The 22,645-nt window shown below is 44.2% G+C and overlaps 1 protein-coding gene across 3 annotated transcripts in view; it reads right to left on the minus strand.

Annotated features, from left to right (window-relative positions):
- The window catches only part of ift56 (intraflagellar transport 56), a 73,408-nt gene extending 52,752 nt beyond the window's left edge, over positions 1-20,656 (minus strand). For 2 of the 3 annotated variants that reach the window (XM_068019381.1, XM_068019384.1), the window contains exons 1-6: positions 20,562-20,656; positions 18,695-18,832; positions 17,160-17,252; positions 14,240-14,354; positions 12,834-12,883; positions 6,284-6,429 (exon numbers count right to left, since the gene is read on the minus strand). In XM_068019381.1, coding sequence (XP_067875482.1) covers positions 6,284-6,429; positions 12,834-12,883; positions 14,240-14,354; positions 17,160-17,252; positions 18,695-18,832; positions 20,562-20,564 — 545 coding nt within the window. In that variant the 5' untranslated portion in view covers positions 20,565-20,656. The remainder of the gene's footprint in view (positions 1-6,283; positions 6,430-12,833; positions 12,884-14,239; positions 14,355-17,159; positions 17,253-18,694; positions 18,833-20,561) is intronic. The other variant, XM_068019383.1, reaches the window with a different exon arrangement.
- Positions 20,657-22,645: the final 1,989 nt, after the last annotated feature.

Below are 22,645 nucleotides of genomic sequence, written 5' to 3' on the forward strand. Positions count from 1 at the left end.
ATCTGTCCATGACAGTATTGGTAGGAGTGACCACAATGCAGACCTTGTGCAGACAAAGCCCCATCGTCACATTGAGGGTATCCACTATCGTGTCGTGTGACACGACCGTGCTAAATGCGATAAATTTCAAACAGATCTAGCAACTCAAAATCGGGCATTCATGGAGGTGCTGTGGGCCATGAGGAGGTGCAGTATTGTATTCAACCACAATCTGTAACCTCATGGCCCGGCATATCCCCCATTCTACCATTGCCATCAAGTCAGGGGACCAACCCTGGTTCAATGAAGAGTGTAGGAGGCATGCCAGGAACAGCACCAGGCACACCTAAAAATGAGGTGTCAGCCTGGTGAAGCTACAACACAGGACTACTTGCATGCCAACTAGTGTAAGCAGCTTGCAACAGATAGGGTTAAGCGATCCCAGAAAACCTAAGCTCTGCAGTCCTGCCACATCTATGGACAATTAAACAACTGATAAATATCCCCATCCTCAATGATGAGGGAGACCAGCACAACAGTGCAAGAGACAAGGTTGAAGTATTTGCATCCATCTTCATCTAGAAGTGCCAAGTGGATAATCTATCTCAGCCTCCCTCTGAGGACCCCAGCATCACAGATGCCAGTCTTCAGCCAATTCAAGTCACTCCACATGATATCAAGGAATGACTGAAGGCACTGGATACTGCAAAGACTATGGGGTCTGACAACATTCTGGCAATAGTACTGAAGACTTGTGCTCCAGAACTGGCCACGCCCCTGTCAAGCTGTTCCAGTACAGCTCCAACACTGGCATCTACCCGACAATGTGGAAAATTGCCCAGGTATGTCTTGTACACAAAAGGCAGGGCAAATCCAACCCAGTGAATTACCGCACCATCAGTCTACTTTCGAACATTAGCAAAGTGATGGAAAGCATCACTGACAGGGCTATCAAGCAGCACTTACTCAGCAATAACTTGCTCACTGATGTGGAGTGTGGATTCCGCCAGGGCCACTCAACCCCTGACCTCCTTACAGCCTTGGTCCAAACATGGACAAAAGAGCTGAACTCAAGAGGTGAGGTGAAAGTGACTGCCCTTGACATCAAGGCAACATTTCACCGAGTGTGGCATCAAGGAGCCCTAGCAAAACTGGAATCAATGGGAATCGGGGGAAAACTCTCCACTGGTTGGAGTCATACCTAGTGCAAAGGAAGGTGATTGTGGTGGTCGGAGGTTAATCATCTCAGTCCCACGACATCACTGCAGGAGTTCCTCAGGGTTGTGTCCTAAGCCCAACCATCTTCAGCTGTTTCATCAATGACCTTCCCTCCATCATAAGGTCAGAAGTGGTGATGTTCACTGAAGAATGCACAATATTCAGCACCATTCGCGATTCCTCAGATACCGAGGCAGTCCGTGTCCATACGCAGCAAGACCCGGACAACATCGAGGCTTCGGCTGCTAAGTGGCAAGTAATATTAGTGCCACACAAGTGCCAGGCAATGACCATATCAAACAAGAATCCAACCATCTCCCCACAACGTTCAGTGGCATTACCTTCGCTGAATCCCCCACTATTAACATCCTTGGGGTCACCATTGACCAGAAACTGAACTGGACCAGCCATATAAATGCTTTACCGACAAAAGCAAGTCAGAGACTGGGAATTCTGCAGTGAGTAACTTACCTCCTGTCTCCCCAATGCCTGTCCACCATCTACAAGGCACAAGTCAGTGACAATGTTGGAAATGCTGGTCCCTTTAATTAACAAGGACTTACTTCAGAGTTCATACAGAGGTGGTGATGTTCATTGCAGCTTGTTTTTAAGGGCTGGGTTTTTCCCTAGTCAGGTGAGTTACTTTTGGATAGGGAGTTAATTCACCAGGGAAGAATAGAAACTGGTATTTGTACTAAACTGTGGAGTGAGAGTAAAACAGATGTGGATCATAGACTTTCTCCTTATTCCTGATTTTGACGAATGGATATCTGTCATTTCATCAGCCAAGAGTGTGATGGAATACTCTCCACTTGCCTGGATGGGTACAGCTCCAACAACACTCAGGAAGCTAGACACCATCCAGGATAAAGAAGCCCACTTGACTTGCACTCATCCACCACCTTCAACATTCACTCCCTCCACCAGCAACGCATAGTAGCAGCAGTGTGTACCATATGCAAGATGCACTGCAGCAACTCACCAAGGCTCCTTCGACAGCAGCTTCCAAACCCGCAACCTCTACCACCTAGAAGGACAAGGGCAGTAGACGCGTGGGAACACCACCACCTGCAAGTTCCCCTCCAAGCCACACACCATTCTGACTTGGAACTATATCGCCATTCCTTCACTGCTGTGTGGTCAATATTTTGGAACCCCCTTCCTCACAACACTGTGGGTATTCCTACACCCCAAGGACTGCAGCGGTTCAAGAAGGCAGCTCACCACCTTCTCAAGGGCAATAAATGCTGGCCTAGCCAGCGACGCTGACATCCCACGAAAGAATAAAAGAAAATGGCGGACAACTGGTTTAGCCATTCACCGACAGATGTGGCTAGACCACATAAAGCACTGACTCCTGCTGTCATCTGCAAAAGCTGCTCACTATTCCAGGATCATCCTGCAAAGGTGACCCCTGGCTTCCTATCCCTACTACAAGCCATGTTCTTAAATCCCTCTCCCAGTCTCCTCCAATGACAAGTGTGAGGATTTTATGGATTGAGACCATCCAATCAGCTGCCTCAGTCACTTCTGTCCCTTTCCCTAGTCCACCAGGCCAAACCTCCTCTCAGGCACCCTTTCCCAGTCCTGAACTTGTTTTCTTCTCTCGTTGCTCTCTTATCTCCTCTCATGCTGACTCTGAGCTTAGCTTGTCCTCAAGATCCACCACCTGCTCTCGCGACCCCATTCCCGCTAAACTACCTACCACCCAACTTCCCTACTTGGCTCCCGCGATAGCTGATATTATTAACGGTTCTCTCTCCTCAGGTTCTGTCCCTCTCTCCTTCAAATCTGCCATCATCACCCCTCTCCTCAAAAAAACAACCACTGACATATCCTTGCAAACTATCGCCCCCATCTCCAACCTCACTTTCTTCTCCAAATTCCTTAAATCTACTGTTGCCTCCCAAATTTGTGCCCATCTTTCCTGAACTCAATGTTTGAATCCCTCAAATCAGGTTCCTGCCATTGCCCCAGTACCGAAACAGCTCTTATTAAAGTCACAAATGACATCCTATGTGACTGTGACAAAGACAAACTAACCCTCCTTGCCCTCTTCGACCTGTCTGCAACCTCTGACATGGCTCACCACACCATCCTCCTCCAATGCCCTCCAACGTTGTCCAGCTGGGTGAACTGCACTCACTTGGTTCCATTCTTACCTAATCCTAGCTAGAAAATTGCCATCAATGGGTTCTCTTCCCATTCTTGCACAGTTACATCTGGTATTCCCCCAAGAATCTATCCTTGGGCCTGTCCCATTTCTCATCCACACGCTACCTCTTGGCGACATCATCCAAAAGCACGCCAGTTTCCACGTGTACACAAACGACATCACTTCACCACCACATCTCTTGACCCCTCCACTGTCACTAAATTGTCAGACTGCTTATCCAACATCCACGACAGGATGATCAGAGGTTTTCTCCAATTAAATATTGGGAATATCAAAGCCATCATATTCGATCGCAGCCACAAACTCCGCTCCCTCATCACCATTTCCATCCCTCTACTTGGCAACTTCTGAGGCTGAACCAGACTGAACCTCCTGAGATGAGCTTTCAACCATATATGTACAATGTCACTAAGACTGCCTATTTGCACCTCCCTAACATTGCTCCTCTCTACCCTGCCTGAGCTCTTCTGCTGCTGAAGCCCTCTTCCATGCCTTGGCTACCTCCAGACTTGACAGAATGGCCAGCCTCCTACATTATACCCTCCTTAACCTTGAGGTCATCCAAAACTCTGCTGCCTGTGTCCTAACTCACACCGAATCCCATTCACCCCTCACCACTGTGCTCCCTGACTTACACTGACTCCCCATTAAACAATGCCTTGATTTTAAAATTTCCATCCTGGTTTTCAAATTCCTCCATGACCTCACCTTTCTCTGTCTCTGTAATGTCCTCCACCCTAATTCTGGCATCTTGAGCACCCCTGATTTTAATCACTCCACCATTAACAGCCATGCCTTCAGATGCCTGGCCCTAAACTCTGGAATTCCCTCCCTAAGCCGCTCTATCTTGCTTACATCCTTTAAAACACTCCTTAAAACCTGCCTCTTTGACCAAGCTTTTAGTCATCTGCCCTATCTCCTTAATATGCCTTGGTGTCATATTTTGTTTTATAATGCCTGTTTCACCTCAGAACATTTTATTACATTAAAGGCAAAATATAAATACAGGTTGTTATTGTTGCTTGATCACAGGCAAAGATTTAAAACAAAAGTTTCTTTTTTCCTATAGCTCTGACACTGTTTAGCCTCCATTCTCTACATCAGTCTGCCTCCCTCTGTCTTTGTTTCAGTTCCTTGCGCCTGTTCCGCTTTTCCATTAGATTATGGCAAATATGTGATCTAACTCCCTATACCTTCTTTTATCCAATATCCCTTATACTTTTCGATAACAAAAATTTATCAATCCCAGATTTAATTTTAGAATTGATTCTAGCATCAACTGTCATTCGCGGAAGAGTGTTGCAAACTTCTATTACCCATTGTGTGTAGAAGTGGTTCCTAATTTCACGCCTGGATCAAATTTTTAGAATATGCCCCCTGATGCCAGATTCCTCAAACAGTGGAAATACTTTCTATCTACCCTATCTGTATAAATGTTTTTCTTATATACCCTATCTGTTCGCCTCCATAAATGCTTTTCTTATAATGAGATAAATAACAGTGGTATAATGATCTATCGAAACTAGTGGCTGAGTAAAAGCCCTCCAAAGAGCTTTGAAAGATACCTTGTCTAAAATGTGTGAACCAGTGTCTCAGCTCCCTAACGGGTTGGCACGCGTGGGAACCAGTGATTCAGCTCTCCAATGGATGAGTATTTTAGAAAAAACAAATAGTTTCAAAAGATAAACAGAAATAAAACAGAATGAGGGCAACAAGTGGGATACACAGGGTTACAGGAACTGCAATGGGAAAGAGTGGCTGAACTGTCGAGTGACTGCTTTAAAAAGATAAATGAACTGAAACATAGATGGTGCATCTCAGCTGAATGGAACTAAAACCTCAAGAAAAACCTTTCACTTTTTAATTGCACAATAAACTGGTAGAAACAAGTCTTCAATTGGTAATAACTTCTGATCTTCAACCAGATCCCAAACCTGGCCATCAGGGACCCATGACCAAAGGGTAGAATCGAAATTGTCACTGACTTATTAGGATCAATAAGCAGCAATTGCCACGGACCAATAACAGAGGAGATATTCAGCACATTGTTCTCAAACACAGCAAAACCAATGAGCAGCAGTTATCACAGATCAATGACAGGTGGGAATTTTCTGTCAAATTGATCCCATAGACTAAACACTCAGGGCATAAATGAAGATCGTCAGGATGGATTCAACTCCATCATATTGTCCTGAAAGTGGACTGAGAAGTTATCAGGTCCCTTCCATAATGGAAACAATGAAATCATTTGGCTAAACAAAAGTGCTCCAGATGGGTGAGATTAGAGTGCAGTATTAACCTGCTACATTTACCACTTCTACAATGGGTCCTCTGGACAATACCTCATTACAACTCAATGGGGCTGCACATATCCTACCTGTACTGTCTTGGCCAGTGTACTAACCTATTAACAACTTGCTAACAGGTAAAGGCCTGCTACCCGACCCGAAGACATGTGTCGGGTTCGGGTCGCGCTTCCTGGTCCGGCATTCGGGCTTGGGTCGGGTCGGGTCGGATTGGACATGCTCTCTCACAACCTCAGGTAAGTAACTCTAATGTTAATTTACTTTTTGGACTTTCAAGGTGGTTTTGTTAGTTATTTTAAGCTTGTGCAGGTAAGGAACAAAGTGGAAAACAGAAGGTAAGTTCACTGATGGTCAGGTCGGGTCGGGCGCAGCAAAAAATGGAAGGACTTGGACTGGATTGGGCTCGGGGTCAGATCGGGTTCTGTCAGGTCTCATTTGTAGACCCAAGCAGGCCCTTACTAACAGGACACCAGCTTATTCTCCAACCCAACCACACCCTGGCCATGCCCAGTGTCTCCTTTACATGTAACCAGCATCTTGGCATTATTTTTCTTCCCCTATACGTTCACCGATCACCAAATATGGAAACAATGGTGGGAGTTACCGGTTGTCAAGCAGGATGCGCTTGTAGATATCAATAGCCTCCTGGTAATGGGAACGCATGTAGTGGATGGAAGCCAGACTGAGCTGATCCTCAGTAATGTCCTGTAGATTCTGGTGGTAGTTCATCAGTCTCTTCTCGTCACTGAACTAGCATAAAACACGAGGAATTCAATTATCCATTAAAATAAACATATGCATAAGAAATGAGGAAGACAAACAGAAGAGAGGTCACAAAGGGAAGGAGAGACTTATTAATAAAAATATGAAAATGCACAATAGAAAGTGGAACAAAAGAGCCAAAGACAGAAAAGTAGAGACAAAAAGTGTGATAGCCATACCGAAAGAGATGAACAGGAAAAGCACACAAACAAGTGAGATAGGAAGTAATATAGGAGGAAGCGAGAAGAAACAATAAAAGTGTGAGATAGAAAGAGAGAGAGAGCACAAGTACAGAAGACAAAGAAAGTGGACCAACTAGCATCTGTAAAACAATCAGGAATGACTGTCTAATATACAAACAAGAACTTGTATTTATATGGCACCTCACAGAAGCGTTATCAAACAAAATTTAATAGCATGCCACCAAAGAAGATATTCGGCTTGAAGACCAAAAGCTTGGCCAAAGCGGTAGGTTTTAAGAAGCGAGTTCAAGGAAAACCGAGAGGAAGAGAGGCATATTGGTTTAGGGAGTGAATTCCAGAACTTAAGGCCTTAGCAGATGAAGGCATGGCCACCATGGCAGCTGAAAGCATAGCCGCCAATGGTGGAGTAATTAAAATTGGTATGCTCAAAAGACCAGAATTTGAAGAGTGCGAGTATCTTGGAGGCTATAGAGCTTTAGGAAATTACGGAGATAATGAGGGGCAAGGCTATAGAGAGATTTGAAAACAAGAATGAGTATTTTAAAATTGAAGGGTTGCTTAACTGTGAGCTAATGCAGGTTAGCGAGTACAGATGGGGAGGCAGTGAAGTAGTGGTAATGTCACTGGACTAGCAATGTAGATGCCTAGGCTAATCGTAGAATGTTTACGGCACAGAAAGAGGCCACTTGGCCCATCGTGTCTGCGCCGGCCAAAAAATGAGCCACCCAGTCTAATCCAGCATTTGGTCTATAGCCCTGCAGGTTACGGCACTTAAGGTGCATATCCAGACTCCTTTTAAATGAGTTGAGGGTCTTTGCCTCTACCACTCTTTCAGGCAGTGAGTTCCAGACACCTACGGCCACTAGGTGAAAAATCTTTTCCTCATCTCCCCTCTAATCTTTCTACCAATCACTTTAAATCTACGCCCCCTTGTCACTGACCTCTCTGCTAAGGTAAATAAGCCCTTCACCTCCACTCTATCCAGGTCCCTCACAATTTTGTACATTTCAATCAAATCTCTCCTCCGCCTTCTCTGTTCCAAGGAGAACAACACCAGTCTATCCAATCTTTCCTCATAGCTGCATTTTTTCAGTCCTGGCAACATCCTTGTAAATCTCCTCTGTACCCTCTCTAGTGCAATTACACCCTCTCTGTAATGAGGTGACACAGTACTCAAGTTGTGGCCGAACCAATGAGTTGTACAGTTCCAGCATAACCTCCCTGCTCTTATATTCTATACCTCGGCTAATGAAAGGAAAGGATTCCATATGCCTTCTTAACCAACTTATCAACCTGTCCTGCTACCTTCAGGGATCTGTGATCATTTATTCCAAGATCCCTCACTTCCTCTGCACGTCTCAGTATTCTCCCATTAATCCTCTACTCCTTTGCCTTTTTTGACCTCCCCAAATGCATCACCTCACACTTCTCTGGGTTGAATTCCATTTGCCACTTTCCTGCCCACCTGACCAGTCCATCAATATCTTCCTGCAGTCTTCCTTGCTATCAACCACAAGGCCAATTTTTGTGTCATCTGCAAACTTCTTGATTTTTGCCCCCTACATTTGCGTTCAAAATCATTAATATATACCACAAAGCAGGGGACCTAGTACTGAGCCCTGCGGAATGCCACTGGAAACAGCCTTCCAGTCGCAAAAACACCCATCAACTATTACCCTTTGTTTCCTGCCACTGAGCCAATTTTGTATCCACCTTGCTACATTTCCTGGATCCCATGGCTTTTTTAAAAAAAACAGTCTGCCATGTGGGTCCTTGTCAAATACCTTGCTAAAATACATGTAGACCACATCAACTGCACTACCCCCATCAATCCTCCTTGTTACTACTTCAAAAATTTCAATCAAGTTAGTCAGACAAGATCTTCCCTCAACAAATCCATGTTGACTATCCTTGAATAATCCGTGCTCTCCTAAGTTATAGTTTATCCTGTCTCTCAATTCATTCCAATAATTTGCCCACTACTGAGGTTAGACTGACTGGCCTGTAATTATTCAATCTATCCCTTGCTCCCTTTTTTTAAACAGAAGTACAACGTTAGCAGTACTCCAATCCCCCGGTTCCACACCTGTATCCAGTGAGGAGTCGAAAGTTATGGTCAGACCCTCCATTATTTCGTTCCTGGCTTCTTTAACCGCCTGGGGGTACATTTCATCCAGCTCCAGTGATTTATCCACTTGCAAGGATGCTAATCCCATTAATACTTCCTCTCTCCCCATGTTTATCACATCTAATACTTCACACCCCTCTTCCTTAAATACAATATCTGCATCTTCCCACTTTTTTGTGAAGACAGATGCAAAGTATTCATTAAGAACCATACCAACATCTTCCGCCCCTACATGTAGGTTACCTTTTTGGTCTTTTATGGGCCCTACTCTTTTTCCTTAGTTATCCTCTTACTCTTATGTATTGATAAAACATTTTTGCGTTTGCCTTGATTTTGCTTGCCAATATTCTTTCATGCCCTCTCTCTGCTTTCCTAATTTCCTTTTTGATTTCACACCTCCACTTTCTATACTCCTCTCAGCTTTCTGTAGTATTGAGTTCTCGGTGTTGGACATAAGCTTCCTTTCCTGCCTTATCTTACCCTGTAAGCTCCTTGACATCCATGGGGCTCTAGATTTGGCCGTCCAACCCTTTTTGTGGGAACATATTTACTCTGAACCCCTTGAATCACTCCTTTGAATGCCTCCCAAAGCTCTGGCACTGATTTTACCTTCAAGTAGCTGTTTTCAGTCCACTTTCGCGAAATCACTCCTCAGCTTAGTAAAATTGGCCTTGCCCCAATTGAGATCTCTCACTCCTGTTCTATCTCTGTCCTTTTCCATAATTATGTTCAAACTGACTGAATAATGATCACTACCACCAAAATGCTCTCCCACTGCCACTCATTCCACCTGCCCAGCTTAATTTCCTAAAACTAAGTCTAAAACTGCACCCTCTCTCATTGGACTTGCTACATACCAGCCAAAAAAGTTCTCCTTAATGCACCTCAAGAATTCTGCTCCCTCAGTTCCTTACACTAAAACTATCCCAGTTAATATTAGGGTAGTTAAAATTCCCAATTATTGCCCAATTGTTCTTACACTTCTCAGAGATTTGCCTATATATATGCTTTCTATCTCCTTCTGACTGGCGGTCTATAGTACACTCCCAGCAGTGCGACTGCCCCTTTTTTTGTTCCTTAGTTCAATCCATATGGCTCATTTGATGAACCTTCGCACATATCATTCCTGCTGAGAGCTGTAATTGTTTCTTTGACCAAAATTGCACCCCACCACCACCCCCGCTCCTTTTTTATCCCCTTCTATCCTTTCTGAAAACCCTGTAAACAGGAACGTTGAGCTGCCATTCCTGTCCCTCCTTAAGCCATGTTTCTGTATTGGCTATGAAATCATACTGCCACGCGTCTGTCTATCTGTGCCCTCAGCTCATCTGCTTTATTTGCTGTATTCCTTACATTGAAGTCGATGCCCTTGAGCACTGCCAAACTCTCTTTCTTTTTTTTATTTTCTAACCTTGGTTTCCTTTGCCTTCCAGATTCATACATGAATTTTCTGCCCTCCATTTTCATTTCTGATTTTGTCCCAACTGTGTCTACCTTCTGGTTCCCAACCCCCTGCCAAACTAGTTTAAACCTTCCCCAAGAGCACTAACAAAACATCCTGCAACGAACTCAGTCCCAGTACTGTTCAGGTCCCATCTCCCCAAGAGCCAGTCACAATGTCGCAAGAATCCAAAGCCCTGCCTCATCAACTTTCCAGCCAGCATTCATCTGTCTTATCTTTCTATTCCGATACTCACTTTTATTTTTATTTAGAGATACAGCACTGAAACAGGCCCTTTGGCCCACCGAGTCTGTGCCGACCGTCAACCAACCATTTATACTAATCCTACACTAATCCCATATTCCCTACCCCATCCCCATCTTCCCTCAATTCCCCTACCACATACCTATACTAGGGGCAATTTATAATGGCCAATTTGCCTATCAACCTGCAAGTCTTTGGCTGTGGGAGGAAACCCATGCAGTCACAGGGAGAACTTGCAAACTCCGCACAGGCAGTACCCAGAATCTAACCCGGGTCGCTGGAGCTGTGAGGCTGTGGTGCTAACCACTGCACCATTGTGCCACCCTGCACATAGCACTGAGAGTAATCCAGAGATTACTACTTACGAGGTCCTGCTTGCTCATTTCTTTTCTAGCTCTCTAGTTCAGTAAACTTTCTGCAAAACCACATCTCTTTTTCTACCTATAACCACCACCCCCCACCCCTAGCTGACGAATCAGTACTCCTCCATGTTGAACACCAATTGGAAGAAGGACTGAGAAGAGCAAGGGGGACCACTACTGATCAAGCTGGCTGTGTCTTGATGGACATAACTGCTAGACTGGGTCTGCGGCAGATCCAACAAAAGGGAAAAACCTACCTAACCTCCCCAATCTACCTGTTGCAGATGCATCTGTCCATGAAAGTACTGGTAGGAGTGGCCACTGCACAGACCTTGTGGAGACAAAGTCCCGTCTTCATATTGAGGATACCCTCCATTGTGTTATGTGGCACTACCACCGTGCTAAATGGTAGAGATTTCGAACAACTCAAAATTGGGCATCTATGAGGCGGTGTGGGCCATCTGCAGTAGCAGAATTATATTCAACTACAATCTGTAGCCTCATGGCCCAGCATATTCCCCACTCTACCATTACCATCAAGCCGGGGGATCACCCCTGGTTCAACGATGAGTGCAGAAGAGCATGCCAGGAGCAGTAGCAGGTATACCTAAAGATGAGCTGTCAACCTGGTGAAGCTACAACAGAGAATTACATGTATGTAAAACAATGGAAGCAGCATGCAATAGAGCGATCCCACAACCAATGGATCAGATCAAAGCTCTGCAGTCCTGCCACATCCAGTCATGAATGGTGGTAGACGATTAAACAACTAAAAGGAGGACAACAAGCTCCACAAATATCTCCATTCTCAATGATGGAGAGCCCAGCACATCAGTGCACAAGGCAAGACTGAAGCATTTGCAACCACCTTCAGTCAGAGGAGCCAAGTAGATGATCCATCTCAGCCTCCTCCTGAGGTCCCCAGCATCACAGATGCCAGTCTTCAGCCAATTCAACTCACTCCACATGATATCAAGAAATGGCTGAAGGAACTGGATACTGCAATGGCTGTGGGCCATGACAACATTCCGGCAATAGTACTGAAGACTTGTTTTTTAGAACTGGCCAAGCTCCTAGCCAAGCTGCTTCAGTACAGCTACAACACTGGCATCTATCTACCCAACAATGTGGGTATCAACATCCTGGGGGTTAACATTGACCAGAAACTGAACTGGATTAGCCATATAATACTGTGATACAAGAGCAGGTCAGAGTCTGGGAATCCTGCAACGAATAACTCACTTGTGACTCCTCCCAAAAGCCTGTCCACCATCTACAAGGCACAAGTCAGGAGTGTAATGGAATACTCTCCACTTGCCTGGATGAGTGCAGCTCCAACAACACTCTAAGCTCCACACCATCCAAGACAAAGTAGCCGCTTGAATGGCACTCCATCCACCTCTTTCAACATTCACTCCTTTCAACATTAATGCACAGTGACAGCAGTGTGTACCATCTACATGATGCACTGCAGCAACTCACCAAGGCTCCTTCAACAGTAGCTTCCAAAACCGCGATCTCTATCACCTAGAAGGACAAGAGCAGCAAATACATGAGAACACCACCACCTGCAAGTTCCCCTCCAAGCCACACACCATCCTGACTTAGAACTATATCGCCGTTCCTTTACTGTCACTGGATTAAAATCCTGGAACTCCCTTCCTAACAGCACTGTGGATGTACCTGCACACCACAGACTGCAGCGGTTCAAGGAGATGGCTCATCACCTTCGAGGTGAATTAGGGATGGGCGAAAAATGCTGGTAGAGCCAGCAACGTCCATATCCCTTCAAAGAATAAAAAAAAAAGAGATGGTCAGTGATTGGAATTTGGTGCAAGTTAGGACATGGGTTTTGGATGACCTCAAGTTTAGGCATGGTAGAAAGTGGGAGGCCAGCCAGGAGTGTTACGGATTACTTAAGTCTAGAAGTAACAAAGGGATGGATGAGGATTTTAGCAGCATTAACCATTACAAATTAAATGATTTGAGATTACCTTGTGAGCCAGGTGAAACAACAGGCGATTCTGCAATCGACTTTTAGGAGCTGAAAGACAGAAGGAGGAGTAGGTTTGAATTTCTAGTCTTTGAAGATTTAGTTCTTCTCAGTCTTCAAGCACTTAAGTGCACAGCATGTTGGAATGGATCACAGGAAAAAAAGTGCTTTACCATCAATGGATTGTTTTTTTAAAATGCAGTTGTGGAAAAGCCAAAAGCACAGAAGGAGGCCATTCGGCTCTCTGAAAGGGCTATGCAATCAGCCCCACTCCCCTGCTCCTTTCCCCTAGCCTTGCAAATTTTTCAAGTAAATATCCAAATCCCTTTTGAAAGTTACTATTGAGCCTTTCAGGCTGTCCTCATTTCCTTCTGACTTCTTTGCCAACTATTTTAAATTTCTGTCCTCTGGTTGCTGACCCACCTGCCAGTGGAAACTATCAAAACCCCTTATATCAAATGTCCACTAAAATTTCTCTACTCTAAGCAGTCACTATTATGTATGTAAATATGTACACGACAAAGTTCCATAAGCTACAAATGAATGAATTACTAGTTCATCTGTTTTAGTGATCTTGGTTGAGTGATAAATGTTGTGCCGGACACCAGGAGAACTTCCCAGCTTTTCTTTGAAATAATGTCACGGGATCTTTTTCATCTACCTGAACAATCTGTCTAATGTCTCATTTCATAAACAGCACTTCTGACAATGCAGCATTCCCTCTGAACTGCATTGAAGTGCTAATTTAGGTTGTGCTCTCAAGTCCTGGGATTTGGGTTCACAATCTTCTAGCTCAGGCGAGTGTGCTGCCAGTGCTACCATTCAAAATGAGATCAAAACAACAAGGAAGTGTTAAGCAACAACAAAGTGAGAAAGAAATGTCAATACAAAGGAAGTGTGAGATATATGTGGATAGGATGTTTCCTCTGGCTGGTGAGTCTGGAACAAGGGGACAGTCTCAGAAATGGGAGGCCATTTAAGACTGAGATGAGGCAGAATTTCTTTACTCAGAGGATGGTGAATCTGTGGAATTCTCTACCCTAGAGGGCTGTGGCAGCTCAGTCTTTGAGCATGTTCAAGGCAGAAATCAATAAATATCTGATACTAATGACATCAAGGGATCTGGGGATAGTGGGGAAAAATGGCATAGGACGTATAGATGATCAGTCATGATCTGTTTGAAAGGTGGAGCAGGCTCAATGAGCCGAATGGCCTACTCCTGCTCCTATTTCCTCTGATCCTATCCTATGATCCTTTAACAGGAAAGAGGGAGAGTTGAAAAACAAACGACAAGAAAATGTCATTTGCAATTAAGGGATCTGATTGTACGGGAGGAGTGATTTTTTAAAAAAAAAGCAGGTTTAATGCTGGGAGTTTAGGTCTTACACTTGCATTAATCTGACTCACCTTTCACTGCAGCTTCCTCTGCCTCCTTATACATCCCCAGGAAAAAAAAAGTACACGCCAGATTCACCCAAACATCAGGGTGACAGTCTTCATTCTTTGTCAGGGCTTCATATTCCTGAAACACACAAAGAAAGAAGGGTCGTAAATCACATGTAGCTGAGACAAAGTAATCATTGTAAATTGGTCAAGGTTTGTGCGGCAGGACACAATGTTACGAGTCTTGCGACAGGACGACAGCATTTAACTCATTTCAAGGAAGCTTTTTTTAATTCTTTCACAGGATGTGGGTGTCGCATTTATTGCCCATCCCTAATTGCCATTGAGGAGGTGGTGGTGAGCTGCCCTCTTGAACCGCTGCAGTTCACGTGGGTGGTACACCCACAATGCTGTTAGGAAGGAAGTTCCAGGATTTTGATCCAGCGACAGGGAAGGAACGGCAATATAGTTCCAAGTCAGGATGGTGTGTGGCTTTGAGTGGAATTTGCAGGTGGTGGTGTTGCCATGCATCTGCTGCCCTTGTCCTTCTAGGTGGTAGAGGTCGTGGGTTTGGAAGGTGCTGTCGAAGGAGTCTTGGTGAGTTGCTGCAGTACATCATGTAGATGGTACACACACTGCTGCCACTGTCGCTGATGGAGGGGATGAATGTTGAAAGTGGTGGATGGGATGCCAATCAAGCAGGCTGCTTTGCCCTGGATGTTTCATGTATAGTGCAAATCAAGTCCCCCATGTCAGTACATCCATGTATTAGATGGTAATCCTCACCCACTCAATCCGAACAAAGCAGGTTTCTGCAAATTAATTAATAATGCATTCAGCCATCTGAAATCCCTACATGTGATAAAGTTTCCCTGGTCAAGGCAAGAAGCTGAGTTGCACCTCAACCGTACCCTGTATCCAGCCACCAGGAATCACACAAGAATAGCTAAGGGTGGCTGGATGTCAACTTTCCATTCCTATTGGAAAATGCCTGCACTCTATTCCCCAATGGCGAGGCAGAGGATGGGGATCTCCCGCGGCGGTGAGGCGGAGACTCGAGCTTCAAGTGTACGCTTATGTCCCAGCGTCCTGTGGCTCTGCAAGAGGAGCTCCAAAATACTGTTCTGCTGTAAAATTAGTTGCTGTGATCCAATTCCTGAGACACACACGCACCTACAATGTTGGCCTGGAAAGACGAGGACTAATTATATTTTATATGCAAATTTTACTCACTTTAAAAAAAAAAAGTGGGAACCTGCCATAACTTTGGATGAATGATGGCAAGATAAATGTTTGGAATAGTTTGTTGGGTAAAGTAGTAGAGCTGAAGATATTTGGGGCATTCAGATGGATGGGAGAGTTAGAAGGATGAGCTTTGATAGATTGTGGCATTTTCTGCTCCATGACTTTCCTATTACCTTGTGCCAGTATATGTTGAATGCAATTCAGGAGACTGCAAATGTCTCTCGATACGGAATCTAACCCTGATATCATCTTGTCTTTTTATAGCTACATAGCATATCTATGTTGAGTTTGGTCACACCACTACAAAGGCAGGGTGTAGGAAAAGAAAATGCCTACTAATCATGATTATGTGGCATCACGAGAAATGCTGTAGCAAATTTATACAGGTTTTGAAAATGATAAAGGGTTTTGGTTGAAGGACTACTTCTGTTTTTTTCCCTACATTTCGAAGGATTTAGAGAGGATGCAGAAAAGATTCATAAGAACGCTTCCAGGAATCAGGGATTTCAATTATGTGGATACATGGAGAAGCTGGGGTTCTTTTCCTTCTCTAAGAGAAGGTTGAGAGGAGATTTGATAGAGATTTTCAAAATCATGAAAGTTCTAAACAGAGTAGAGAGAGAGAAACTGTTCCCATTGGCAGAAAGGTAGAGAACCAGAGGACACCAATTTAAAGTGATTGGAAAGGAACATGAGGAAAAACTTTTTTTTACGCAGCAAGTGGTTAGTAACTGGAATGCACTGTCTGAGTGTGTGGTGGAGGCAGATTCAATCATGGACTTCAAATGGGAATTGGAAAAGCACCTGAAGGGAAAACAATTACAGGGCTACAGGGAAAGGGCGGGGGATTGGGACTAGCTAAATTGCTCTTGCAGAGAGATAGCATGGACTCAACTGGTTGAATAGCCTCCTTCTGTGCTGTAATCATTCAATGATTCTATTTCCTGTGGCTGGATGTCCAGTGATGAGGGGTCATAAATTTAAAACTCTTATAACAGAGCACGGAGGGAGGTTCAGAGAAATTTCTTTACAAACAGGATTGATAGAATCAAGTCTGCCTGCAGCATGTAAACTGTTCCTCTGAACAAGTCAGCTTCAAACATGGGTGGCACTTGTGAGTGCAGAGGTGACTCCACAGGCTGCTGCTCTCCGAATGTTAGTGAGTGCTGACTGGGAAAGTGCAGGCAATTTAAATGAACACAAAATAAGGAACTCTCTGCCTGCAAAATCCCTGCCAGTCCTCTGTGTTGAGAGTGGCCAGCTTCAGAATCATAGCTTGCAAGCCATCAAATCACAGCGAGTATGTGGCTGTAGATATTTGGCCCAAGATTAATCTCATACACCGGTTAATGTTAACCTTGAAGGAGTTTCAAAGAAAGCATATTTTATTCTGGTAAATTGATCGTTTTTTTTTAACTCCTGTTTTGCTTGTCGAGGAGCTTAGTGACTTGAGCAGTAGAGGAAGGAGGGGAGTGGAAAACTCTGTTCCAGTCTGCTAATACAGATTAGGATAAATGTACCGCAGCTTCATATGCTGGGAATAGGAATGAACGTAGAGATGGTGATCACCACAGAATAGGGGCAGGGTTGATGGAAAAAGGATTCAAAGCACCCTCATATACTGGTAGTAAGGTCTTCCTGATAGCTGGGATTCACCTAAAATGCCAGAGTTCATATTCTTTGCAAGGATTTCCCTTACCTCCATGGCCCTCCTATAATCTCCAAGGTGGAATGCACAATATCCCATCCACAAGTCAATGTCTTCCTCATTCTCACCCACGTGACGCTTGAACTGGGATAGAAAAAAAAGTTACTGAGAGGACACCATCCCACTAACTGAAATCAGCACAACAGTTACAGCTCTCGTCACTTGTGGATTCAAAACATGATGTAGCTCCAGCTGAGCATATAGCACTCTGCAAAGGCAAATCCACAGCAGCTTATTCTTAAAGAAACATAGGAATGGGAGTAAGCCATTCAGCCCCGTGAGTTTTTTCTACCATACAATTATGGCTGATCTGTATCTTAACTCCAACTACCCACATTGGTTCTGTAACCCTTAATACCCTTGCCTAACAAAAGTCTATCAATATTTTTTAAATTTTCAGTTGTATTCACAATGTGTATGATTTAAAGCTTGTTTTCCAGTGAAGGATGGGGAGGAAGAATGTTTCCTCTGATTGTTATGGATTAGTGGCATTTTAAATACAAGAGGAAGATTTCCTCTGATATTTTCACCAAAAAGGTTTCTGAAGAGCTAGAATTTCCACACTAAATTGTGATCAGAGGAAATCTTCCTCTTAGCTTTATAATGTTGCTAACACACAGGGAAAGGATTACTCGTCGTTATATTTGCATGTTCTTTCAGAACAACATACACATATACCACCTTTAACATAGGAAAACCATCTGAGGCGCAATCAAAAATATAGACACTGAGACAAAAGAGTTATTAGGAGGAGAGGAGAGCTTTCCCACATGATTACTCAGCATGGTTCAAACACACAGCAAAGCTAATGCAAACCTGTGGAGAATTCTGACAGTCAGTTACTGCAAGGCTGCATGGTTTCATGAGTTCAGATGCTTTGAAATGCTACCATAAGAGTGCTCTATATATAAAGAGCTGATTGCCATGAATGAATAGCTACAATTTGTGAGCGTTTTTATAAAGAATGAAATTGCATTTATATCGTGCCTTTCTTGATCTGAGGACGTCCCAAAATTATTTTACAACCAATTTAAGTGTTTTTTGAGATGTAGTCACTATAATGAAGGAAATGTAGCAGCCAATTTGCAAGCATCATTCCATAAACAGCAAGGAGGTAAGCGACCATCTGTATTGATGTTGGTTCAGGGGTAAATATTGGTCAGGACACTGGACAATCTCCCCTGTTCTTGTTAGTGCTGTGGCATTTTCACGTCCATCTGAGAAGGCAGACAAAGCCTCAATTTAACGTCTCATCCAAAAGCCGCCACCTCCGACAATGCAAAACTTCTTCACTGCACTGAAGTGTCAGCCTTGATTATGTGTTCAAGTCCCACGCCTGGGAACCCACAACCTTCTGAATTGGAGGTGGGAGTGCTACCAATTGAGCCAAGGTTGACACAGGTTTAAAAAGTTAGTGAATCACATTGTTTTTCTTATAACCCTGATCATGAACCACAGGCACTTTTAAACCTTAAGGGATTGTTGCATTGACATACAAATCAGCTGATCGCAACATCTAGGTTTACCTCCAGCAACGTCAGGGCCCCTGAATAGTCTCTGCTGGTCAGATATTCCTCCAGCTTCGGAATCTTTTTCCCCTTTTTCTTCTTTTTATCCATCTGCAGTGTCTCCCCACTGACTGCAGGTTTTACACGTGACAGCATCTGGACAGACAGGGAAAAAACTGGCACTCAATCTGGAGTGAACCCACACACAAACCTTGCAGTCATCTCTGACCAACTGCAGAACTGAAATCACAGCTGCCAAGACACATGAATGGCAGATAGCACCAGCAAACTCCACCACAATCACTACTTTTTGTGTTGCTTTTCTTCCCCCACTTTACTGCTCTACTGTTCTCTCTGAAGTACAGTTTCACAGGACTTCATTTCCACAAGTGCTCAGCCACTGGGCTAACACCAAGTTCCACATGGCCATGTTTCATTGCAAGCCTGGACAGCGAGTTCTGTAGGTTATTCAACTATAGAGGGTAGCACATTGAAGCCAAGCCCTGTCCTCACCCACAGCTACATATCTGCATTCTCCAGCAAGGGGGAAAAAGGGTCAAATTAGGAATGGAACCTCAGCATCCTGGATAGTTTTCATTCTCCAACAAAAATGATTGCTTAAAGATGAAGGAAAGTCTGGGATATTTGTTTTATTATTTTTATACAAAAAATGGTTGCGAAACCTTACCAGGAATACCCCTGACTCCTGATAGACTACTCTGGGCATCCCTATATTTGGGTGATTATATTTTCTAAAGCAAATCTGCAGAGCACAGCAAATAGCCAAGATGGAAAATGTAGCTAGTGTCATGTAGTAAGACAAAAAATTTTAAATTGCCTATATTTAACAGTTGCACACAAACAATACAAATAAAACAAAAGTGCGTATAATTACCACAGATGTTATGTCACTCTATTGAAGCACATTCAGACACTGTTTATTAATAAAACAATAACTGTTAAGGAATGTCAGTTTTTCAAACTCACTGTCCATACGACAGTGGCTCTGTTGGCTCAACCTACGGTAACAAAACTTGCCCTGGCATATGCTGTTAGAGCAGCTTGATGTTGAGGGGTACGTTTGTGCTCTTTTATAAATGTCCTGCCTCCGCTCGAAATGGAAAATACTGACTGGCATGTTGAACACAGTACAGATGTTTCTTTTCTGGTTGGTTGTAAATATGGAAAATCCTTTTGAAGCTGGTTGTGAAAGTAGCAATTACACTTTTTTGACATCATTTTCAGTTTATAACGGTTCTCGAATTTTGCATGGGTTCGATGTCCTACACCATTCAATCAGTACTGTAGATAGGGTAACTATAATAGAGCTGTATAATCTATTGTAACTAATAGTAATAATCATAGAAATGTTCTGAATATTTCTCTCTAATGCATTATTTAGACGTTTATCCAGATACCTTTAAACTAGGCGACGCACACTACAAACTGTGCTATACCTCACTTGTGCATTAGGCATATTCCAACACGAGAAATTAAAAGTTAGGGTGTTAGGGGAGGATTTTTTATGAATCCAGGGCATTGTTTTGCTCGGGGACACAGTAACTCATCCGGGGTCACCTCAGTCTTTGTGCCTGGGAACTACCTGGGAGCAGGAGTTCAAAACTGGTTTTCAGGTTCCCTACAAACCCAAACACGGATTCCCAACCCCCCCAAAAATGCCCAGGCCCCTCTCCCTTCGAAGGAGACTCCCTGGGCCTCCCTCACTCCCATTCTGCCCCCCAGGCATGCCTCTGCTGCGCGGGTTTTTGCAGCTCGATTTGACCCATTAGCGAAAATTGAATCAGCTGCTGGCGGCCCGGCTCCTGCAAAACGACGGAGGTGACGGTCTGCGCCGCTCCCCAGGCTGGGTTAGGCCCCAACTCACCATTTTGACAGATCTCTCCCCTCAAGTTCCAGCTCCTCGAAATCCAACCGCCTGCTCTCGCCGTCATAGCAACGGAGCCCCGCCTCCCCATCGGCCGTCACGTCAACGAAACCCCGCCTCCCCACCAGCCGTCATGGCAACGAAGCCCCGCCTCCCCACCAGCCGTCACAGCAATGAAGCCCCGCCTCCCCACCAGCCGTCACGGCAACGAATAAAAGCAAAATACTGCGGATGCTGGAAATCTGAAATAAAAAAAAGAAATGCTGGAACCACTCAGCAGGTCTGGCAGCATCTGTGGAAAGAGAAGCAGAGTTAACGTTTCGGGTCAGTGAGCGTCAAGGCAATGAAGTCCCGCCTCCCCACCAGCCGTCACGGCAACTAAGCCCCGCCTCTTCTGCGCGTCATAGCAACGAAGCCCCGCCTCTTCTGCGCGTCATAGCAACGAAGCCCCGCCTCTTCTGCGCGTCATAGCAACGAAGCCCCCGCCTCTTCAGCGCGTCATAGCAACGAAGCCCCGCCTTCCCACCGGCCGTCATAGCAACGTCGGCCTGGCTCTTATACGCCCAGCTCAGCACCGGATTGGCGCCTGCTGTGAGTATGGGCTCCACAGTCTCCGTCTTGGGCCTAATCGGCCCCGGATTCACTTATCCTGTGAAGGGTCCGATGAAGGGTCACTGACCCGAAACGTTAACTTTGCTTATCTTTCCACAGATGCTGCCAGACCTGCTGAGTGGTTCTAGCACTTCTTGTTTTTATTTCACTTATCCTGTGGGCCGCCTCTGCTCACAGTGCCCGACCCGTTGGATTTAAAATCATGCGTGGCCTCGTCGCTCTCGATGTTGCTTTCCTGTGATTCGGGCTGCTGTTGACGGCTTGATTATCCTCTTCAATCTTTACTCTGAGACATTAAACCAAATGTTGCCATGGAATTATTTGAAGAAGAACAGGGGAGTTCTGCCTCAACAAAAATCACTAAACAGATTTTCTGGTCATTAGCACATTGCTGTTTGTAGGATCTTTCTGTGCGCAAATTGGCTGCTGCGCTTCCTACATTCCAACAGTGATTGCACTTCAAATACTTGGTTGACTGTCGAGCGCTTTGGGATTTTCTGAGGTCGCGAGAGGCACTCCATAAAAAGATCTTTCTCTCTCTTCATGGCTCCGCTTCTGCTTCCCTGGTGCTTCCTTTCATTGGTGAAGTTGCCTTACAAAAGTAGTTTGCATTTATATAGTGACTGTCATCACCTCAGCATGTCCCAGAGTAATTTCCAGTTAATGAAGTTCCAGGCATTCATTCAGACTAGGAGCTGAGAAATTTAAAATTTCAATCAGGCTAAGTAAATTAATATGAGTATTAATGCAGAGCAGGTTTAGAGGCAGTAATTAAAATTAATAGTTTTAACAAGGTTCTAGCTAGATGGTAAAACAGGGAAGGGAGGCTATTTGTTTTGATTTGGTTGAAAATGAAAACTAAAGCTAATTTAATAATTTATCATGCAATGAAAATAGTGTTCAATAAGTCAATCAGATTTAGACGATAAAGTTAAAAATCAAATAATTTTGGATAGTAAAACTAAAGAAATCTGAATATTTCAGTAAATTAAAATCTAAGGTTTTAGATAATAAGAGCTAAGTAAAATATTTCAGTTAGCCGATCTATAAAATAAATTCCGTCAGCTCAGGAGAAGCAGTTGATTGGTGAGTAGCCGGTGAGTTTTTAAAATTTAAGTAGCAAGTTTAATAGTTTAATAAATAGGGCATGGCAGGGCAGCTCAGACCCATGGAGTGCACATCCTATACCATGTGGGAATACCTGCATCTTGTATCCTGGATAACCACATATGCAGGCAGTGTCATCAGCTGCAGCAACTCCAGCTCCAGGTTTGTACTCTTGAGCAGAAGCTGATGTCACTGTGGCACATCCACGAGGTTGAGAGTTTTGTGCATAGCATGTTCATTGATGTAGTCACCTCGCAGTTTAAGGGTATGCAAGCAAAGAGGGAATGGGTGACTGCCAGGCAGTCAAGAAGATCCAGGAAGGTAGTGCAGGAGTTATCTGAGTGCATATCATTGTCCAACCAGTA

This window comes from Heterodontus francisci, chromosome 41 (genome assembly GCF_036365525.1).
Source record: "Heterodontus francisci isolate sHetFra1 chromosome 41, sHetFra1.hap1, whole genome shotgun sequence".
Lineage (NCBI taxonomy): Eukaryota > Metazoa > Chordata > Chondrichthyes > Heterodontiformes > Heterodontidae > Heterodontus > Heterodontus francisci.